The 21,457-nt window shown below is 39.3% G+C and overlaps 1 protein-coding gene across 1 annotated transcript in view; it reads right to left on the bottom strand.

The window, feature by feature from the left end:
* TXLNG (taxilin gamma) overlaps positions 1–21,457 on the bottom strand; it is a 53,392-nt gene that overhangs the window by 5,730 nt on the left and 26,205 nt on the right. The window contains exons 2-8 of the mRNA XM_002920148.4: positions 20,664–20,967; positions 17,374–17,465; positions 11,412–11,582; positions 9,932–10,126; positions 6,978–7,097; positions 5,367–5,441; positions 565–657 (exon numbers count right to left, since the gene is read on the bottom strand). Coding sequence (XP_002920194.2) covers positions 565–657; positions 5,367–5,441; positions 6,978–7,097; positions 9,932–10,126; positions 11,412–11,582; positions 17,374–17,465; positions 20,664–20,967 — 1,050 coding nt within the window. The remainder of the gene's footprint in view (positions 1–564; positions 658–5,366; positions 5,442–6,977; positions 7,098–9,931; positions 10,127–11,411; positions 11,583–17,373; positions 17,466–20,663; positions 20,968–21,457) is intronic.

The raw sequence follows: 21,457 nt of genomic DNA, 5'->3' as shown, positions 1-21,457 counted from the left end.
GGTTGTGAGTTCGAGCCCCATGCTGGGTGTGGAGATTACTTAAAAAAAAAACAAACGTGGAAACACTGACATATTTTCATTACATATAAATAAAAATACGTAAGTATAAATATACATAAGTTGTGTGTGTGTGCGTGCACACGTGTGCATGTCTGTATGTATATATAAAATCAACCAACCAAAATGTGTAATTACTGTTCTGGGCTTGGATGTCTTTAAATAATCTCCAAAAACACAGAGCTTTGTGAAGGAGGGGTGGGGTGTCACCTGAGTGAATAAAAGAAAAGACACAACAAAAAAGAAACCACTTTATGTGTAACAACAAATTGTATTTAATAGAGGAGTTCACTTTAATAAAGCTAGTATTTAAAATAAACAGATCACTAGCTACATGGGACACACCAAGGGCAAAATCTCTAAATGGGATGCCACTGGAGGATCAGAAAAGAGGAAATGAAGACTGTACCATAACAACATCAACTCATCCAAGTAGTGATCGTGCTTAAAACAGCTTCTTATATAAATTCTCTTTTAGGTAATATTCTACTAAAAATATGCAAATACCTTTTCCATTTCCTGCCGGAAGGTTGTAAACAGTTCATTGCTTTTTGCCATGGTAGTCTGGAATTCTTCAAACTTATCCATATAAAGAGAAAGCTACAGGAAAAAAGTATGCAATATTCTGAGTTCCAGGTAAATGATTTAAAACAATTCCAAAAGGCTTTCTAGAAGGACACAATACGGTTACACATTAACTGTTACAAGTGACAGAAATAAGAACAAATGCACACCTAGCCCTTGGTTACCAGAGAGACAGCTGAAATTCTATAACCCACTGAAATTTAGGAAATGTTGTTGACTTAAACATCTTTAGACGTAAATGTTTAAAATGTACAAGTATTTACTAGCTCCAATCCACCAATTACCTCTCCTTATATTTGAAAACTCGTCCATGGCAAAAGAGCATTCTTTTGGAACACCACCTGCACAGTTCTTAGCTTGGTGTCAAGGACAGCTCTCTCCTTAACATATGCAGGAAAACAAAACAGAAGACGAAGCACTGGCTGGGTAGGGGGAGAAAGAATTCAATGGGATGGGGTCTTTTGACTTATTTGATTTTGAATGATTTGGGTGTGGGGACCATGGCTCTAAAGTACATTTCAAACACTGGAAATGATCCTGCTTATAATAACCATAATAATATCCCTGGTGCGTTACAGAATATCAGAAGTTTTAAATGCATGTTCATAGCTGTTTTTCTTGGAAGGTGGACTATCCAGGTAGACTGTCCCATCTGAGAGCTCAATGCTGGCCCACACTGGGTAGTTAGTAAGTGGCAACTACCATCACACCTGGACTTATAAGCCTGCATTACAGAACAACGGGTCAACAAACACCAATTTGACTCTATCCTCAACAAATGCTGGAAACTAACATGGTAAGAGCATAGAATGAGACTGACTCTTGGCAAGGACAGCCACGTTTAGGGACTAGGAAAAGGAAGATGTGACAGCAAAGTAAACAAACTAATGATCAGATAACACGACCCAGGGTGACACAGATCACTAACAGAAGTTTCAACAGTAACAGTCCAACAGAATCAGAGCTGCCTGGGAGCTTCATAGAAGGGTCCTCCGGTGCTTTGCACTGGAGACTTAGCAATGTCTCCCACACTGAAGTCTATCTTCCAAAGCCATATATAAATGGACTTTATATACCTTTTCCATATCAATACTCTTCTCCATTTGTATGGACAACTGAGTTTACAGAGCTAATAAGGGGTTCAAATTTCCTAAAAGCAATCTAGCACAATCCTAAGTTACAGTGGAAAGTTCAAAAAACTTCTTGAATTTTCAAAGTTAGGCTACCTTTACAGGAAATGAACATCACCATATCACAAAACACGCTCAAAGACAAAACAGCATTCAAAAGAGGTGCTCATAAAGATTCAGACCAGTCTCAATGTATCAGTGCATTTCAGAACTAATTTAAAGACCTTACATTAAATATAAATGTATTAAATAATAAACTTTTAAAAGGAATAAAATACTTTTTTCAATAGAATGTAATCTAGTTACTTGGAAAAGGGCGGACTATAGGTAAATGCCTAATTTCACCTGTCCATAAAGTCATGGGAAGTCCTTTCTGTACCTTTTCTTTGAGCAGGGAGGCAGCATCTACTACCCTTACTCCACATTAAGACAAACACAAAGAGAGACTGCATTAGGACAAACTTAAGGGGTTTGGGTTGAAAAGTAGGGAAGCAACAAAGAAAAGCCTAAGCCCAGATGGTCTCCTGGGTGAATGCCACCAAACATTTAAAGAGGAATGAATGCCAATTCTTCTTAAACTCTTCCAAAAAACTGAAAAGAAGGGACACTCACACTCCAAGTCATTTTATATAATATAAGGTCAGCTTTTACCCTGATATCAAAGCCAGATAAGGATACTATAAGAAAACTACAGGCCAACATCCCTGATGAATATAGCTGCAAAAATTCTCAACTAAATACCAGCAAACCAAATTCAACAGCACATTAAAAAGATCACAGACCATGACCAAATGGGATTCATCCCTGTGATGCAAGGATGGTTCAACATACACAAATCAATAAATGTCATTCCACATTGGTAATGGAGAAAAATCATGATCATCTCAATAGTTGCAGAAAAAGCATTTGATGAAATACAACATCCATTCATGATGTAAACGCTCAACAAATTGAGTATAGAAGGAACACACTTCAATGTAATAAAGGCCATATATGACAGACCCACAGCCAACATCGTACTCAACCGTGAAAGGTTTAAAGCTTTCCGTCTACGATCAGAACCAGACAAGGATGCCCGCCCTCACCACTTCTATTTAACCCAGTACTAGAATTCCTAGCCAGAGCAAGTAGGCAAGAAAAATAAAAGGCATCCAAATCAGAAAGGAAAAAGTAAAACTGTATCTGTTTGCTGATGACATGATCTTATATATAGAAAATCCTGAAGGCTCCACCAAAAAACTGTTAAAACAAATTCAGTAAAGTTTCAGAATGTGAAACCAACCTACAGAAATCAGTTGCATTTCTATATACTAACAACAAAATATCTGGAAAAGAAATTTAAAAAATCCAATCCTATTATTTACAATAGCATCAAAATCAATAAAATACTTAGAAATAAATTTTACCAAGGATATAAATAATCTACTCACTGAAAACTAAGAAACTGATGAAAAAAACTTGAAGAACACAAAGTGGAAAGATATCCTGTGTTCAAGGATCAGAAGTTAATATTATTAAAATGTCCATACTACCCAAAGCCATCTATATTTAATCCCTATCAAAACCCCAATGGTATTTTTACAGAAATAGAAAAAACATCCTAAAATTTGAATGGAACCACAAAAGAGCTGGAATAGCCAAAGCAATCTTGGGAAAGAACAAAGCTGGATGGAGGCACCATACTCCCTGATTTCAAACTATACTACAAAGCTAAAGCAATCAGAACAGTATGCTACTGGCATAAAATCAGAGACACAAAGAAACAGAGTTGGGAGCCCAAAAATAAACCCGTACAATACGATCAACTAATATTTGACAAGGGAGTCAATACTCAATGGGGAAAGGACAATCTCTTCAATAAATGGTGTTGGGAAAACTGGACCCCTCTCTTACCACTATTCCCAAAAATTAAAGACTTAGACATAAGACCTGAAACCATAAAACTCCTGGAAGAAAACATAGATTAAAAAAAAAAAAAAAACTCCCTGAAAGAGGTCTTGGAAATTTTGGTTATGATACCAAAAGCACCAGCAACACAAGCAAAAATCAACAAGTGGGACTACACTGAATTAAAAACCTTCTACACAGCAAAAGAAACCAAATGAAAAGGCAACTATGGAATGGGTAAAAGTATCTGCAAACCATACACCTGATAAGCAGTTAATATACAACATATATAAGGAATTCATACAATTCAAGAGCAAAAAACCAAATACAATCCAATTTAAAAATGGACAGAAGACTTGATTTGACATTTTTCCAACAAAGACATACAAATGGCCAATAGGAACAACAGAAGGTGCTTGACACCACTACTCCTCAGGGACATGCAAATCAAAACCACAATGAGATGTTATCTCACACCTGTTAGGATGGCTGTTATAAAAGACAAGAGATGACAAATGTTGGCAAGGGTGTGGAGAAAAGGGAATTCTTGTGCACTGTTGGTGGGAAGGTAAACTGGCAGTTACTATGAAAACCAATATGGAGGTTTCTCAAAATTAATAACAGAACTAGCATATGATCTAGGAATCCTACTTCTGGGTATATACCTGAAGAAGATGAAATCACTATCTAAAAGATATATATGCACTCCTGTGTTCACTGCAGCATTATTCAAAATAGCCAAGATATGGAAACAGCCTAAGTGCCTACTAACAAATGAATGGATAAAGCAAATGTGGTATAAATACACAATGCAGTATTATTCAGCCATTAAAAAAAAATCTTGCCATTTGTGATAATATGGATGGACCTTTAGGGCATTATGCTAAGTGAAATAAGCCAGACAGAGAAAAGACACTGTATGATCTCACTTACATACAGAATCTAAAAAAGCCAAACTCCTAGAAATAGAGAATGGTGGTTGTCAGGGGCAGACGGGAGGGGGAAATCCGAAGACGATGGTCAAAGAGTACAAATTTTCAGTTATAAGATGAATACGTTTGGAGGATCTAATGTACAGCATGGTGACGACACGTAACAATAATGTATCATATACTTAGAATAAAAAGTAGGGAAGGCCCCCATTAAAATCACCATCTCCACGGCTCTGAGAGTGGAGTGGTTAATAGGCAATTTTTAAAACAGGTTATGGGCTCACAGCACAAAATTCTGAAGATTTTAGGTTCAACTATACGAACCTGCCATTTTTGTAGGTCAAAGAAGTATCAGCAATTTCATATAATTCAACTTAATACAACAGAGCTCCAATCTGAAGGCTTCTCAGTTTTTCTTTAGTTGGAAATCAGCAGACACATGTGGAAACAGACTGAGAAAGGGAGGAAATACCTGGGATATTGGAAAGGGGACACTGCAGACAGCATCACGAACCATCCCAGTCTGCCTGAGACCTAACTGTTTCCTGGGACATGTGACTCTGAGTACTAAAACCAGGAAAGTCCTGGGCAAATCAGGATGAGCTGATCACCCTAAATGAAGAGGAAAACTCCAAGAGGGACACGTGATCTACTGTCAGTTCTGGCTGGGAACAAGCATAAGCATCTTAGAGAAGATTCAAGGTATATATCAAATGAACCACAATTTTTTTTTTTTTAAAAAAACAAATGCTACTATCCCCTGCTGTCGAGTTACCTGCTGTTTTAGTTGTACTTCTTGCTGTTTCATTTGTTCATATTTGTGCCTCGATTCTGTTGCTTCTTTTAATAACTAGAAAACAGAAACATTCTGGCAAAATACTTAATTACAAATATGACTATAATGTCAAATGACCAGAGAGAATTAGGCTCAATCCTTCCACTCATTATTTTAGCAAGAACTACAAGTCTATAGATAAAATTTTCGGTTACATCAATTCCTCATTACCTATTATCTTCAATCTGTTCTACTTGTTAACACACTCAGGAATGTTGGAACAATCTTCTACTGCTTAGAAAGAGTACCCTGGAGGCCTAATAACAGGTTTAAAAAAACTCAGGGTTAAACTGTTATGTTTCACGTGAAAATAATTAGAAGTTTGGTATTAGCAGAAAACATGACTAGGAATCTTGACATTATCTAGGAGACTTAGAAAGCCACTTTACTCCTTGAGAGTCAAGATGAGGCAGAGTGAAAGGGTATGGAGCAAAGCAATGAAATCAGAGACCAGTTTCCAATCACTTCTTAAAAAGCAGGGGAGAAGTGGATGAGAGCTTTAATTTATATACTTGCATTTTCAAGAAAATTACATAGTGAAATTACATAGTAAGTAACTGTTGAAATTCAGCCCCTGAAGTGAAAGGTCACACGTAGTCCAAATAAGCCCTAAAAAGTCATTAAACCAACTATGAAGTATATACATGCAATGTATGTATGTGTGCGTGAATGTATGAAATTTATACCCCAACTTTGGAAAGAACAACTGTTTCTTCACTTACACACAGGATAGCATTATCAGTTCAGAGAAGATGGTGCTGTATGAAAAACAGGTCTCTTTTAAGCCTAGACTCACACTCACATGGTAAGTTCACATCATGAGGACCACTCACAAACAGTCTTTATACCAGGCTCGCCTCAAGGCCTATGCTACTTGAGTGAAAGCTGAATGAACAGTCCTCATTGCCATAACCATTTCTCACGTTTGGGGGGGGGGAGGGTTTGAGCATATAAAGTTGAATTTGCATATGTTAAATATACATACCCAATGAGATTCCACTGTATTCACAATTACTGACAGGCAATATAGTCTGAACATACACTCTGGGAACGATGCTGAGTGATTAGGTATAGAGAATTCTGTTAAAATTTTATCAGAAAATTATACCAGAGTAAGTAGACAAATAGTTTCCCTAGTTTCAAGTTACTTGTTTGAAAACAAAATATCACAGTATATAGGAGACCAGTGTTTGTTAAGCTTGATATTAAACTGAACTGCCACATTTAATGTGCGAAATACTGGTATAATTCTTGAACTTGGTGACCATTACCAAAGAAGTGAAGTAATTATAAGCATGAAAAAGTCAAATGAGTGCAGGTCTTTCCACTAACTTGGTCTAATCTCTCCAGTATGTCTTCTGTATAAAAAAAAAGTTAAACAGAAATGAAAAGCCAAATACTTTCTAACACACACATGACCTTCTCAATCTAGGGGGAAAAAACCAATTAGCGTGACCCAGGTGTTCTATTAACATAGAGTAAGTTTAAATATTTTAAATGGCTTTGGTTACAATTTTGACAATAAATTTCTTTTTTTAAGAATGAACTTACAAACTCTCTCTCTCTTTGATGTTTTTCATCAGCTTCTTTTATTAGTTGTGTCGTCTGCTGAAGCTTGGCATCCACAAGCTGTTGTTGTAATTCCTTATGTTTGAACACTTTATCAATATGCTATGGGAGAAGTAAAATTTCTTACATCACTTAATGAAAAAGGAGCACAATGATGAGGAAACAATACAAGTTACAATACCTTGCTTATTCTTTCCCTGCTTTTCCTCCTAATACCACCATAGCTGAGGACATCAGGTCCATGACTTTGTAGAAGCATGAGCTTTACGTCACACTGCAAGCCCTCCTGTACTTGCAGGAAAGGAGCCTTCTCGCTACTACCCTGTACCCCCTTCCCTTTTGGAGGTGGGCTGTCAAGGAGGCTCATTAACCACGCACTTATACTTCCTATTTCTGCCCTACAACGAAAAGGAGACTCAAAGTGTATCAAGAAAAAGATGGATAAGGAGATCAAACTGTTAAACCCACACATCAGATACATTTACTCCTGGATACTTTTCTACCCTTTAAGTTTCCCCAAATTTCTCAGTTGGAGGCAGCATGCCGTGACAATTGGAGTGGCCCCAGGTCAAATCCTGGCTGGTGTGTGGCCCAGGGCAGACTTCCCCCTTGCTGACTCTCACTTCCCTCCTCCAAGCGGAGATAACCACACTGCTGCAGAGCTCTAAAAGCCAATGTGGTGGCTCTGCTGTGTAAGGTGCCTGGTGCCCAGCACATATCAGACCTTTGCTAAAACATCATTACGATTTCCAAACGAAATTGTTAAGTGGTTATTTATGTACAACCAAGTCATCAGAAATACAAAGAGTAACTCTTCATGACCAAAGAACATCTGATAACATTCAAAATAAGACTAACATGTAACGTGATTTAAACATACGTAATTTTCAAGTTTTCTCCAACTATCATGTGGCAGACTGTCATATTAAAACTAAAGAACAATTTTAAGAAAATCGAGGGCTTTGTAATCTAATACAAAATTTATTCTCTAGGACAAAAAAGTTCCTTCAATAAACACTCTAAGAAAGAAAAAAAAGTAAAGAGAAGATCTTTATGTTACAGACTTGAGACCGATCAACCAGTGAAACAGATGGACTTTATTTATAGCTTGATTCAAATAGCTTTAAAAAAAAAAAAAAAAGGCAGAAAGCAGAGAGAATGATTAAGGGGCGCCTATGTGGCTCAGCGTTCAACTCGTGATTTTTGGCTCAGGTCATGATCTCAGGGTCCTGAGATCAAGCCCCACGTTGGGCGTCATGCTCAGCAGTGAGTCTGCTTGGGATTCTCTCTCCCTCTCCTTCTGCCCCTCCCCCCATGCCCGCACGCACTCTTGTCTCTCCAATAATAAAGAAACAATCTTTAAAAAAAATAATAAGTTTTTGAAGGGCTGAATGTAAGACTCTAAGTTAGTATGATCTAAAGTTTGCCTTCAAAACTGGATATAGTAACCCACAGAGGTGCCACTTTAATCAGCTATTTTAATCTACTGATGTAGGGTTACAACACACATCAAAGCACATTTTTGTAACTTCAAAGACAGGGGATGCACTGTATAAAAAGCCTGATGCCATGGGGCACCTGGGTGGCACAGCGGTTAAGCGTCTGCCTTCGGCTCAGGGCGTGATCCCGGCGTTATGGGGATCGAGCCCCACATCAGGCTCCTCTGCTATGAGCCTGCTTCTTCCTCTCCCACTCCCCCTGCTTGTGTTCCCTTTCTCGCTGGCTGTCTCTATCTCTGTCAAATAAATAAATAAAATCTTTAAAAAAAAAAAAAAAAGCCTGATGCCATCAGAAAGGATGACTACCTACCATTTGCATCGACATGGATGGAACTTCAGGGTATTATGCTAAGTGAAATAAGTCAAGCAGAGAAAGACATTTATCATATGGTCTCACTCCTACATGGAATATAAGGAATAGTGCAGAAGACCATAGGGGAAGGGAGGGAAAACTGGGAAGAAATCAGAGAGGGAGACAAACCATGAGAGACCCTGGACTCTGGGAATCAAACTGAGGGTTACAAAAGGGGGGGGTAGGGGGATGGGGTAAACGGGTGATGGGTAGGTATTAAGGAGGGCACGTGTTGTGATGAGCACTGGGTGTTATACGCAACTTATGAATCATTGAACACTACATCAAAAATCAATGTTGGCTAATGGAAAATTTAAAAACTTTTTAGCATATAAACATTTGAAAGATACAAATTAATGTCATTTTGAAATAAAAAAATTAAAAGCCTGATGCCTCTAATCCTGCCCATTTGGCCTCTAAAAATGAGGAAACTTTAAAAAACAACAACAAAAAAAACCACCACCACCATGACCAGGCCATCACCTATTTGGTTTTAATTGACACCTATGAATTTCCTGACTAGCCTGAAAAAAATCTTAGCTGGAGGCCAATGACCAAGATCAGCAGGCATAGATCCTTCCAATTAACTTTTTACTTCAATGGGTATGAAAGTTTAAAAATGTTCTATTTTTCCTCTCGAAAAGTATAAAACCCCCATTAAAAGAAAAAATCTAAAACGCAGGTATAATACAATGGGAATGTAGACTGCACAGGTTATCACAGATGTCTGAGTTACACCATATTTGGAGGCCAAATATTTATTCATTATTAATCTAGATAAGAGGAAAAATTTGTATGCTAAAAACGCAATCTTGTAGTATCACATGGAACGCAAGTAGCACTTAACACGTGTCTAAGAAACTGCCTCACCTATCCAACTGCATGGACTCCTCAACCACCTCAGTGATGATCCCTAAGACTCCTGTTCCCACGGTGGCTGAGGTTTTCCTAAGAAAAACCCAAAGTCCACTATGCAGATAGAAAAGTTCTACAACCTGCTGTGGCGGTAGTTTTACTCTGGTAGTGAACGGTGAGAACTTCTCGCTGATAACGAGCAGCTGTCTAACCCAATAAAGTGGCTTTACCTCCTCTCTCAGTGCATACTGTTCAATGAGCTTCTTCAGCTTCTCTCCCAGTTCAATGTTTTCCTGGCGGAGTTTGGCGTTGTGTATGTCATGTTGTTCCAGCTGTGCTTGGATTTCATTTAAAGTGATTTGGAAGTGTGCAGTGGCTTCTTTACGTCTTTCTTCCTCCTCTCGTGCCTGCTGCATATTTTCTTCCTTATTATCCAAAATAATTTCTGTTAATGGTATAGACCTATACAGAAGATGCTCATAAAAGCTGCTGCTGCTCCAGGGGTTTATGTATTGTGACCCTGAAGTGTTGCTTCTCAACTATGATTCCCCTTCCCTTTATTTGTGACCAGAAGGTGCTCATTTAATAAGCAAGCAGCTTTTCCTGAGTAAATAATCAGAGATACAAACTGCCCTGCTGTAAAATCAGTGCTACGTGCCAATCTAAAATTCACCATACTGAAAATAAATTTAATTCACTATACTGAAAGACAAGTACGGAGCTTCTCCACCCGGCCAGCTCCCTCCACTGTATGTTCCCAAACACTCTCCCCTCCAGTTATACAGCAGCATCTGAATCAGCCTGACGAGAGAGACCCTTCTCGCAGCTTACTTTCTGGGTACACCTAACCACCTAGAAGGCAAGGGACTACTTCTATTACTTGCCAAAGATACAAGTGTTAAAAGATTTTTACATGTTTAAACGGCTACCAATCAAAATGTTGATTTCTAGAGGAAAAAATGCCACCTACTTTAGTGAATAATTAAATCCAAGCGTTCAAAAGCAAAGTAAAAACTAACAGCTCCCAGAGTAGGCGAAGACCCACTTCGTGAGTGTTCCTGTATTCTGGCACCTTGGGCATCTGCTGTGCTAGGGCACTTTGATGAGAGCTACTGCTCAAACTCATACCAAGATTGTACATGAGGACAGGCCCACCTCCATGTTCTCTGGCTCTTTTTCCTTCTCCCCCTGTTGGCACCAATCATCTTTGGGTACCCGCTCCCTCATCCTTTATTCAGCCATGGTTTAAGTGCTATTCTAAAAGTACTTAGCCACTGGGTACTGGGGGGTAGGCAAGGGTGGTCTGGCAATGCAGCTGATGAACAATCCCTAAGGAGCTCCCCAGCCGATGTCTTCCCTCCCCAGACTCGGTCTCTGCCTCAAGTCTGTTTCTACTCGGCTTCTCATCAAGTCAGCTTCTCCTACATGCTAATTACTTCAATGCTCAGCAGAAAATTGGCAACTCTGAGCTTCCTAAGCCAGGGCTCCAGGCAGGTAAGCTGTGGTCTAAATATCAATCTCAATTAGATTCCCCACGACCAGGTAGGAGGTTCATTAAGAAGCATCAGGCCAAGCGAAATAGTAGAAAAGTGGCTGCTATCTGTCTCCACGTAGAGACAAAGATTACTTCAAATAGGTACACAGTGATTATAAAACAAGCTAAGGCAGTGTCAGTCCCTCCTAAAAAAACAGAAAACTGAACCAACTAACCTTTAACGTCTTATTGTGACGCTGAAGTTCCCTGCAAAGAGATTCTAGTTTGCTTCTTGCCAAGATAGCCTTGCTGTGTTCACTCTGCAAGTGAACTTTCTCTTTCACAATTTGGGCTTGTTTCTTCTGCAGAATCTTCATTTGCTTCTGAACATTCCTGCTTTCCTCCAGCTAAAATTAATAAGCACTTTACAATCAGGAAGTACAATGAACACCTTTGAGTTATGGCTGGAGGAATTACACTAAGAACTATGGAACATGTTCTCAAAAACCAAATATTAAACTATATATATTTTTTATTATTTCATGCCACGTTACTCTGCCAACCTTCTCTCTCTTCCAGTTGTGACAGGAAAGTAAGCAAATAATTTAAGGTAGGGAAAAAAAATCCATTTTTTTAAAGTAAACTCTACCCCAAAAGTGGGACTGAAACTCATAGCCCTGAGATCAAAAGTCACATGCCCTACCGACTGAGCCAGCCAAGTACCCCTTAATCTTTTCTTATTAAAAATTTTGAAATGATGTTTTTGGAAAAACTTTAGAAATCAACACCATCGAGTTTTACTTTTCTGAAAAACACACACAGGCTACTCTACTGAAATGGTCCTCTAAATTAGAATAAGCAGCATTGGGGTGCCTGGCTGGCTTAGTCATATCTGTCCAACTCCAGATTTCAGCTCAGGTCATGACCTCTGGGCTGTGACATCGAGCCCCACAACAGGGTCCACGCTGAGTGTAACACCTGCTTAACATTCTCTCTCTCCCTCTCCCTCTGCCCACAGTCCCCTCCTCAGCTTGGGCACATGTGCACACACTCTCTTAAAAAAAAAAAAAAGAATAAGCAGTGCTCAGTGTTCTTTTGAGCGAGAGGAAAATTGCTGCAATTTTAGGTTTGGAGCAAATAAGTATACTTCAAGGTTAAATCAACACTAACAGATTAAGACTGCAGCCTTACTGACGTTACACAGATAGGATGCTGAGTCAATTTCAAGAGCAAGAGTGACACCTTGTGGCCTATCAAAACACACCAAGCATCCTTACATGCCATATGCTTACAGCTATTAAAAACATCCTTACAGAAATTACTACAGGAAAAATAATTTTGTTTTTGTATAATACTTTTGCAAAATAGTCTTATGACTGTGGGTGTAGCACAGTTGCAAGAGGCTTCCAGTCTGTACACACTATCTGTAACTCCGTGAGATCTGTAACTCCGTGAGAGCTGCAACCCCCTGCCCTCACAATCCTGAATCCCAGGCTCACAACGCCTTTGCTCTTCTATCTCATTTGTGTGTCGTCCTAAAAGAATCATTTTGGTTTCAGTTATTTTGACTTTGTTGTGGCTAGTCCAACCGAAGAACTGAATCTTTTCTTCAATTTAAATTGAGCTTAAATGGCCGCACGTAGCAGCTAATGGCTACCACTTTGGACAGCACAGCTGTAGATTATATTGCTAGAATTCATCCAGATTGCACAGATCAGGGAACAGCAAACCTTTTCTGTAAACGGCCAAAAAGTTTTGTGGGCCACATACTCAGTCTGTTGCATCGCTCTATTCTTTTTTTTTTTTTTTTTTTTTTTTTTGAACACTTTAAAAATGTAAAACCATTCTTAGCTTGTGGGCAGCACAAAAACAGGCCTCGCCAGATTTGGCCCACTGGTTATATAATTTCTCACTTAAAAAAAAAAAAGAAGACGACCACACACAACATACTTTACTGATCCATTCTCAAGTCAATGGGCATTTGGGTTTTCCGGACTTGATTACTTAAAATGATATGAACACTGTCCTATGTGTTTCCTGGTACGCACAATGCAAGAATTTCTCTAGGGGCAAACCTAGGAGTGGGACTGCGAGGCAGTGATTAATGGTCTATTTCACATGACAATGCCAAATTGCTTTCCAGAGTGGCTGGCAAATGTATTCTTCCATCAGCGACTTATAAAGAGATCATGTAGATAGATGTATATCCTCTCCAAAACTACATACAATCAGAATTCTTAATTTATGCCACTACAATGGACATAAAACCGCATCTCCTTCTGGTCCAGATTTGCATGTCCCTGATCATTAATAAAGTCGAACATCTCGATATGTTTATGTACCTTTATGTTAAGGTGTCTTTGTATCTTCATGTTTTTCCACTTCTATAAAATGCCTCTTACAGGTCTCTTGCTCAGTTTTCCATTGAGTTATTTGTTCTTTCCATATGCATTTGTAGGTGTTCTTTAAATATTCTTGAAACTAAATATTCTGTTGGTTTTATTTGTTGGAATATGTTCTTCCCAGTTTTTAATGTGACTTCTCACTGTCTTTTGAAGTGTCTTTTGGTGAACAGAAACTTAATTTCAACACAGCCAATTTTTGCAATCCTTTCTCTGATAGTGCTTTTTGTGTTGTAAGAAATCGTTCCCTTGGGGCACCCGGGTGGCTTAGTCGGTTAAGCATCAGACTCTTGATAACAGCTGAGGTCACAGTCTCAGGTTCATGAGATGGAGCCCCACATCAGGCTTTGCGCTTGGCGGGGAGTCTGCTTCTGGTTCTCTCTCCTCTTCCCTCCCACCCCCTCTCTAAAATAAATAGGAGCACCTGGGTGGCTCAGTCGTTAAGCGTCTGCCTTCGACTCAAGTCATGATCCCAGGCACCTGGGATTGAGCTCTGCACTGGGCTCCCTGCTCAGCGGGAAGCCTGCTTCTCCCTCTCCCACTCCCCCTCTGCTTGTGTTCCCTTCTCTCGCTGTGTCTCTCTCTCTCTGTCAAATAAATAAAATAAATAAATAAAATCTTAAAAAAATAAATATTTTTTAAAAATTCCTTAACCCAAGCCTAGAAAAATATCATTTATATCTAAATAAATTTAAATATCTGAAATTTTTAAAGCTTAATATTTGACATTTAGATCCTTAATCCATTTGGAATTAATCATTGTATGTGGTATATAAAACTCTAATTTTTTTTTTTTAAGATTTTATTTATTTATTCGACAGAGATAGAGACAGCCAGCGAGAGAGGGAACACAAAGCAGAGGGAGTGGGAGAGGAGGAAGCAGGCTCATAGCAGAGGAGCCTGATGTGGGGCTCGAACCCATAACGCCGGTATCACGCCCTGAGCCAAAGGCAGACGCTTAACCACTGTGCCACCCAGGCGCCCCTAAAACTCTAATTTCTTTCCCATAAGGTTACACACTTTTTTGAAAAGATTTATTTATTTCTTTAAGTAATCTCTACACCCAACATGGGGCTTGAACTCACGACCCCGAGACCAAGAGTTGCATGCTCCACCAATTTAAACAGCCAGGTGCCCCAGGATATATACTTTTTAAGTTCCATTAACTTCATGAGCATGGCAAGTCTCCCTCAAATGCACCAATAGAATCCATGAAATCTTCTTTTAAATCCCCAACTGGTGTTTCTTTCCCCCAATTTTTCCAAGTAAGTTGAATCTAAAATTTTATAAAGAGCCAAGAATAGCCAAGACATACTTCTAACAGGGGCGCCTGGGTGGCACAGCGGTTAAGCGTCTGCCTTCGGCTCAGGGCGTGATCCCGGCGTTATGGGATTGAGCCCCACATCAGGCTCTTCTGCTATGAGCCTGCTTCTTCCTCTCCCACTCCCCCTGCTTGTGTTCCCTCCCTCGCTGGCTGTCTCTATCTCTGTCGAATAAATAAATAAAATCTTTAAAAAAAAAAAAAAGACATACTTCTAACAAAAAGAGTAATAAGAATAATATATACACCTACCCCAGCAGATATCAAGATTTATTATTACACTATAATAATCTACACATGAGATGCCTGGGTGGCTCAGTCAGTTAAGTGTCTGCCTTTGGCTCAGGTCATGATCCCAGGGTCCTGGGATCAATTACCGCATCAGGATCCTTGCTCAGCAGGGAGCCTGCTTCTCCTTCTGCCTGTCACTCTCCCTGCTTGTGCTTGCTCTGACAAAAATCTTTAAAAATAATAAAAATAATAATCTACACAAATGGAGTCAGGAATGGGAAAGAATAGCGCTATAACAAGTACTTAAGAATCGTGTTATAAAACTAATGATATCCACACTTGGCAAGTGACATGTGAGGAGTTCTGGTAAACATGGAGGCCACAAGGTCTCCCTGTGGACAATCCCAGTTACAGGGCAACACGCCATACCACCTGCTCTATAGGACTTTTCTACTTATCCATGCCACAAGCACCAATGACGTCAGATGATGCTATCACAAAAAAGGCAGAGGGCAGTGATGGCTAAAGGGAAGTTTTCTAAATAACCCTTAGATAGAGGCTACTCCACTGATGGTCTCACTGCTACATAACCTATATACTCTACCTTTTAAAAGAAATGAGTGTTGTTTCAAGAAATAAAGCTTTAGAACATTTTCTGAAAATGGTACACATTTCATCCTTCATACATTCAGCAGAAATCTAAATCAAAAAGAGAGGTTACTACTAGAGAAGTCTTCAATGTGTCACACACACTAAAATGAATGTAGCAATTATTACTGGGACTTAAAAATAACCATACCCACCTACACACACACACACACACACACACGCGCACACACACAATAAAAGCCACAAACAAAAACAGCCTAGACCCCTGCTACTTAGTGTACTCTAAGAGCTAACAGCATCAACATCATCACCTGGGAGCTTGTTAAAAAAACAGACACTCAGGCCCCAACCTAGACCCAGCTAATCAGAATGTGCCTTTTAACAGAAGTCCCAATGATATGGGCGAATCTCAGGACTACCCTAGGCAACTATTTGCCCTTTCTTCTTATCTATTCATGGCTGTGTGCCTCGCCACAGAACTGAGTCAAGTAGCTAGCTAACCCTCTACGCTGCTTTCAGTCTTTCATTCTTCTCTTTTTTCTTTTCCCTTTATTGTTCTTGTCTTCTTCCACCACTTCTCGCCCAGGACTCATGTGGATGGCACCAATAGGGACTGCATTCCACAGTCAGTGGAAGAGTTCCTTTCCTGAAGCCAGTAATCTGACCACAGTGTTTTCTTCCATCTTTGTATCTGTGACTGTTCTAGGCCATTTATACTGACGCACAGGGCTTCCTGCTGCTCTGAATAGAAGGTACTAGACTGCCGAATGCCAGCTATATGGGCATATACACACATCTCTTTATAAACCAAGGGAGAGTAATAGTTCTTTCAATAATAAACAGAATTAATTTTTAGAGCTGGCCAATGACAAAAAGTAGTATTTGTGATATGGAATAACCGCTTCAACAGATGAAAGTGCATTAAAATTGTCAATAATTCACATAAGCTTTTCACAAAAGGCATTACTTTTAGCATTTATATTACATTACTCATTCTAAGTTTCCCATAACCCTTACACTTCAAAGGGTTCTAGGACTTCCCCATTCTTTAACCTAAACAGAATGGCAGGTTTCCATGTTGAGACTTCTTTCATAATTTTAAAAAGAGAATTAATGTTACTTGAAATAACATAGGCCCAGAACAAATGAGGTCAGTTTCTTTAGAAGATGGAAGAAGAAATGCCTGGCACATACTAGATGCGAAATAAATATTTCCTGAGACACAGTATTGTTTTAGTAAACTATTTCATCGAACTCACAATTTCAATCACAATGAGTAGAACCTTTATCTCTAGAATTCCCTTGGGAAAAGTTAAATACAGGAACCACTACACCCAGACTAGCATCTACAGTGTCACAACAGAGTATTTCTAAGTCACCCTTTTCATTTCTAAAACCGAGTTTTAGAAAATCTATGCCGTATCTTACCATTTATAATGTCCTATAGGTATCACCTTATAAAATGAAGTCATACAAGCAACAAAAAGCCCCAAAAAAGGACATTCTCCTCTTCAATTTTGGAATACAAGATAATTTTACACCTAAAGCTATATCAAAATATTTTAAAAAGCTTATCAAGTACATACACATTGTGCGTATTTCATATGAACTGTACTCCCTTGATTTAATACTCACAAGATCAGCATATTTCTTACAGAGAGCTGCCAGCTTCTCTTCTGGAGTTGAAAGGGTGTTTAGGGCTTGCATCAGTAATAAAACTTCTTTTCCTGATGATTAACAAGATAAGAATGAGATCAAGTCTAACCTGTAAATTCTATATAACACTTGCTATGTTCTGACATCCAGAGTAAAATAATGTGTGCCTGTATCTAGACATAAGAAATTTACCAGCTAAATTAAGAAAGTTATTTTTAAATTCTGGATTAGCAGACACCCTTCCCTTCCCATCCCCACCCCAAATTTCTTCACTCACTAATACGGCTAGCTATTTGTAAGAACTCTTGCTGAAGGCTTAAAAATTCCCTTGCTTAACCATTGATGTCCAAGTTAAGACAAAGGGCAAGTTACAAAGGGAAGAATATTTTTAAAAGCTTCCTGCCCAAGTACAAATACAGAAACAAGTTCAAAGGGAATTTCAGTTGGTACTCTCTAAGATGCAGATAATCACTCGTGACATGTTATCGTTTCTATAAGCAATTTTAATAACTTCTGATGATTTAGAAAGCACATTCTGTGTGTTAACCAAGTTTAGTGTAAATAAAAGGATGTCAACTAAGTTCTTTTCGCCACAGGAGGAGCTAGCAACAGTATTTAAAAATTTTTTTGGCAGGGAGAAGCAGGTGGCTGAGATAGAGGACAAATGGTCTTTCAAAATAAGTGATAATATTTTACTTTTTAAGGAATAATTTTTATTTTTAAAAATGTTTACTCTTTGTTGTTGTTGCTAAAGATTTTATTTATTTGACAGAGAGAGACAGTGAGAGAGGGAACACAAGCAAGGGGAGTGTGAGAGGGAGAAGCAGGCTTCCTGCCGAGGAGGGAGCCCAATGCGGGGCTTGATCCTAGGACCCTGGGATCATGACCTGAGCCGAAGGCAGACGCTTAATGGCTGAGCCACCCAGGTGCCCCTAAAAATGTTTACTCTTATATGTAGGACATTTCATTTAAAAATATACATTAAAAGGACTTTGGTATATGGTATACAGACTGCTATGAAGAAAAAATGCAGGCTGACTTAAAAATAGAGCACCTTCCTATCCACACAAAATTTCAGTAACAAAACCTCTCAAAGCCCAAGGCCAGTAAGAATTTTAAAAGAGATGACTAAACATGATTATTAAATGTGATTAGAAGTAACCATTATGTAACCTGCAATTTTTAATCAAGATTTTAAAACCTATATTCCATCTGTTTTTTTTTTTTTTTTTAAGATTTTATTTATTTATTTGACAGAGAGAGACAGCCAGCCAGAGAGGGAACCCAAGCAGGGGGAGTAGGAGAGGAAGAAGCAGGCTCTTAGCAGAGGAGCCTGATGTGGGGCTCGATTCCAGAACGCTGGGATCACACCCTGAGCCGAAGGCAGACGCTTAATGACTGTGCCACCCAGGCGCCCCTCCATCTGGTTTTTTTTGAGACACAATTCACATACCACAAAATTTACCCTTTTAATTTAGAAGTGTACAACTGAGTACATTCACAAAGTTGTGCAATAATCACCACTGCCTAATTCCAGAACGTTTTCATCACCCCAAAAAGAAACCCCATATCCTTTAGCAGTCCCTCCCTCTTGCTACCCCACTGGGACCCTGCCAACCACTATGCCACTTTCTGTCTCCATGGACTTGCCAATTCTGAACATTTCATAAAAACTATATTCCCATTATGTGGCCTTTTATGTCTGGTTCCTTTCATTTAGCATGTTTTCAAGGTTCACCCATGTAGAATGTTATTACTACTTCATTCTTTTTTATAGCTGAATAATATTCCATTGTACAGATATAATACCACACTTTTTTTTATCCATTCATCAGTTGATGGATAACTGTGTTGTTTCAACTTTTTGGCTATTATGAAAGAGGCTACCATGAATACTCACGTACACATTTTTGCACAGACATGTGCTTTCAACCCTCCTGGTTACACACCTAGAGGTAGAGTTGCTGGGTCACATGGTATCATTATGTGCAACTTTTTTTTTTTTTTAACTATTAAGTAATCTCTACGCCTAATGTGGGGCTCAAACACAAACCCGAGATCAAGAGTCACATGCTCCTCCAACTGAGACAGGCAGGTGCCCCATTCTGTGTAACTTCTTAAAGCTCCATACCTGCTTTTACAAATATAATTGGTGCTGCTGATTTTGAAGAAATTTGTCTGCAAGGAATTGAAATTATTTCTTGTATTTCTATAAGAATCTTCAGGTTTTCCAAGTTAGCGAAAAATATATTTAAAAAGGATAATTCTGTAGAGAAAACCGTACAAATCAAACACCATTAATCTTAGGTATACTAAGTATAAAAAACTTGGGGGGGGTGCCTGGGTGGCTCAGTCATTACGCGTCTGCCTTCGGCCCAGGGCGTGATCCCAGAGTCCTGGGTTCGAGCCCCGCATCGGGCTCCCTGCTCCACTGGGAGCCTGCTTCTTCCTCTCCCACTCCCCCTGCTTGTGTTCCCTCTCTCGCTGGCTGTGTCTCTGTCAAATAAATAAATAAAATCTTTAAACACACACACACACAAAGAAACAAACTTAGGGGCAGGGCGTCTGGTTAGCTCAGTTAAGCGTGTGCCCGTGGCTCGGGTCATGATCCTAGGGTCCTGGGACTGAATCCCACATCGGGCTCCCTGCTCAGCGGGGAGCCTGCTTGTCCCTCTCCCTCTTCCCCGCTGCTTGTGTTCGCTCTGTCAAATAATTAAATACAATTTTTTAAAAAATTTAGAGGCAATGAGTAAGGCTAAAATAGAAGGGGATTTCAGATTTCATAACAAGATTTAACATATTACTTTCTTAGTTCTAAATCTCAAACACAGCAGGAGAAAGAGAACACACCCTTGAAAGCCAGGCTTAACCCACTTTCTGAATGAACTACAGGTAACATGTTGTCTCTATAGTGTTGTGACTAGATTTTAAATAAAACAAGCAAATAAATACACAGTTTTCACAGTAAATTTCAGTCAGACTACATTAAAGATGCAAACAAGGCAAGTCAAATACTACTTTGTCAAGTAGGCCCCAAATTTTGTCAAGAAAGCCTATTCCTGATTACAGAAAACAACTTCTTACTCTGCTATCTTTGACTCCTGCACAAAATGCAGTAGATACGCACACTGACCCCACTGAAGACAAGAGATGTATTAGCTAAACATCTACCTCAACACTGGCCACGTTCATAACCACCTGTGCTGCAGAAAACAGAAGTAAAAAGAGCAGCATGTGAAAATGTCCAACCACCGAGCACAGATTATTACCTAAAGTTTTCTCTTTGTTCCTGTTGCATTCTGAATCCTGCTGACCGTCAGGCGGATCTATTCGAGCTTCTCGCCCAGGAATTTCCTCTCTTGACTCTTGTACGCAGTATGCTGGGCTCATCAAACTCCTGTTCTTTGTAATAAAATCACTGCCTTCATCCTCTTCCAATGAATGCTTGTTACTCGTGCCGCCACAATTTGAGTCTTGATGTTGAAGAATATCATTTGATTGAGAGTTGCGCAACATATCTGCCTTCACTCCTAAGCCACACATTCCAGCTTCTTCCATTGTGCCAATCACAAACTAGAGGGAAAGAGGAAAAGAAAAAATATGGAAAGAAGGGTTATATCAAATGTAATCAACGTTTACATCCAATGATACACCCATAGGCTGACAGCTTTTTTTTTCTTAGTGATTTGTAAAATTGATGTAAATACGGTAATTTCTAAGTTTCACAGAGAGGGGGACATAATGTAAAGTATAAGAAAATTAAAACAAATCACACAACTAAGTGGTACCAAAGGAAGTGAGAAATGCCATTTAGCTGTAAATCTAAACTTATTTCCCTAGTGGTGCCTGGGTGGCTCAGTCAGTTAAATGTCTGCCTTTGGCTCAGGTCGTGATCTCGGGGTCCTGGGATCGAGCTCCATGTCTGGCTCCTTGCTCCTTGCTCAGCGGAGTCTGCTTCTCCCCTTCCCTCTGCGGCTCCCTACCACTTCTGCTCTCTCCCTGTTTCAAATAAAGAAAATCTTTAAAAAAACTTTTTTAAAAAGGGGCACCTGGGTGGCTCAGT

This window comes from Ailuropoda melanoleuca, chromosome X (assembly GCF_002007445.2).
Source record: "Ailuropoda melanoleuca isolate Jingjing chromosome X, ASM200744v2, whole genome shotgun sequence".
Lineage (NCBI taxonomy): Eukaryota > Metazoa > Chordata > Mammalia > Carnivora > Ursidae > Ailuropoda > Ailuropoda melanoleuca.
The sequence above is the reverse complement of the archived record's forward strand: the minus strand, read 5'-3'. Positions and strand labels throughout refer to the sequence as shown.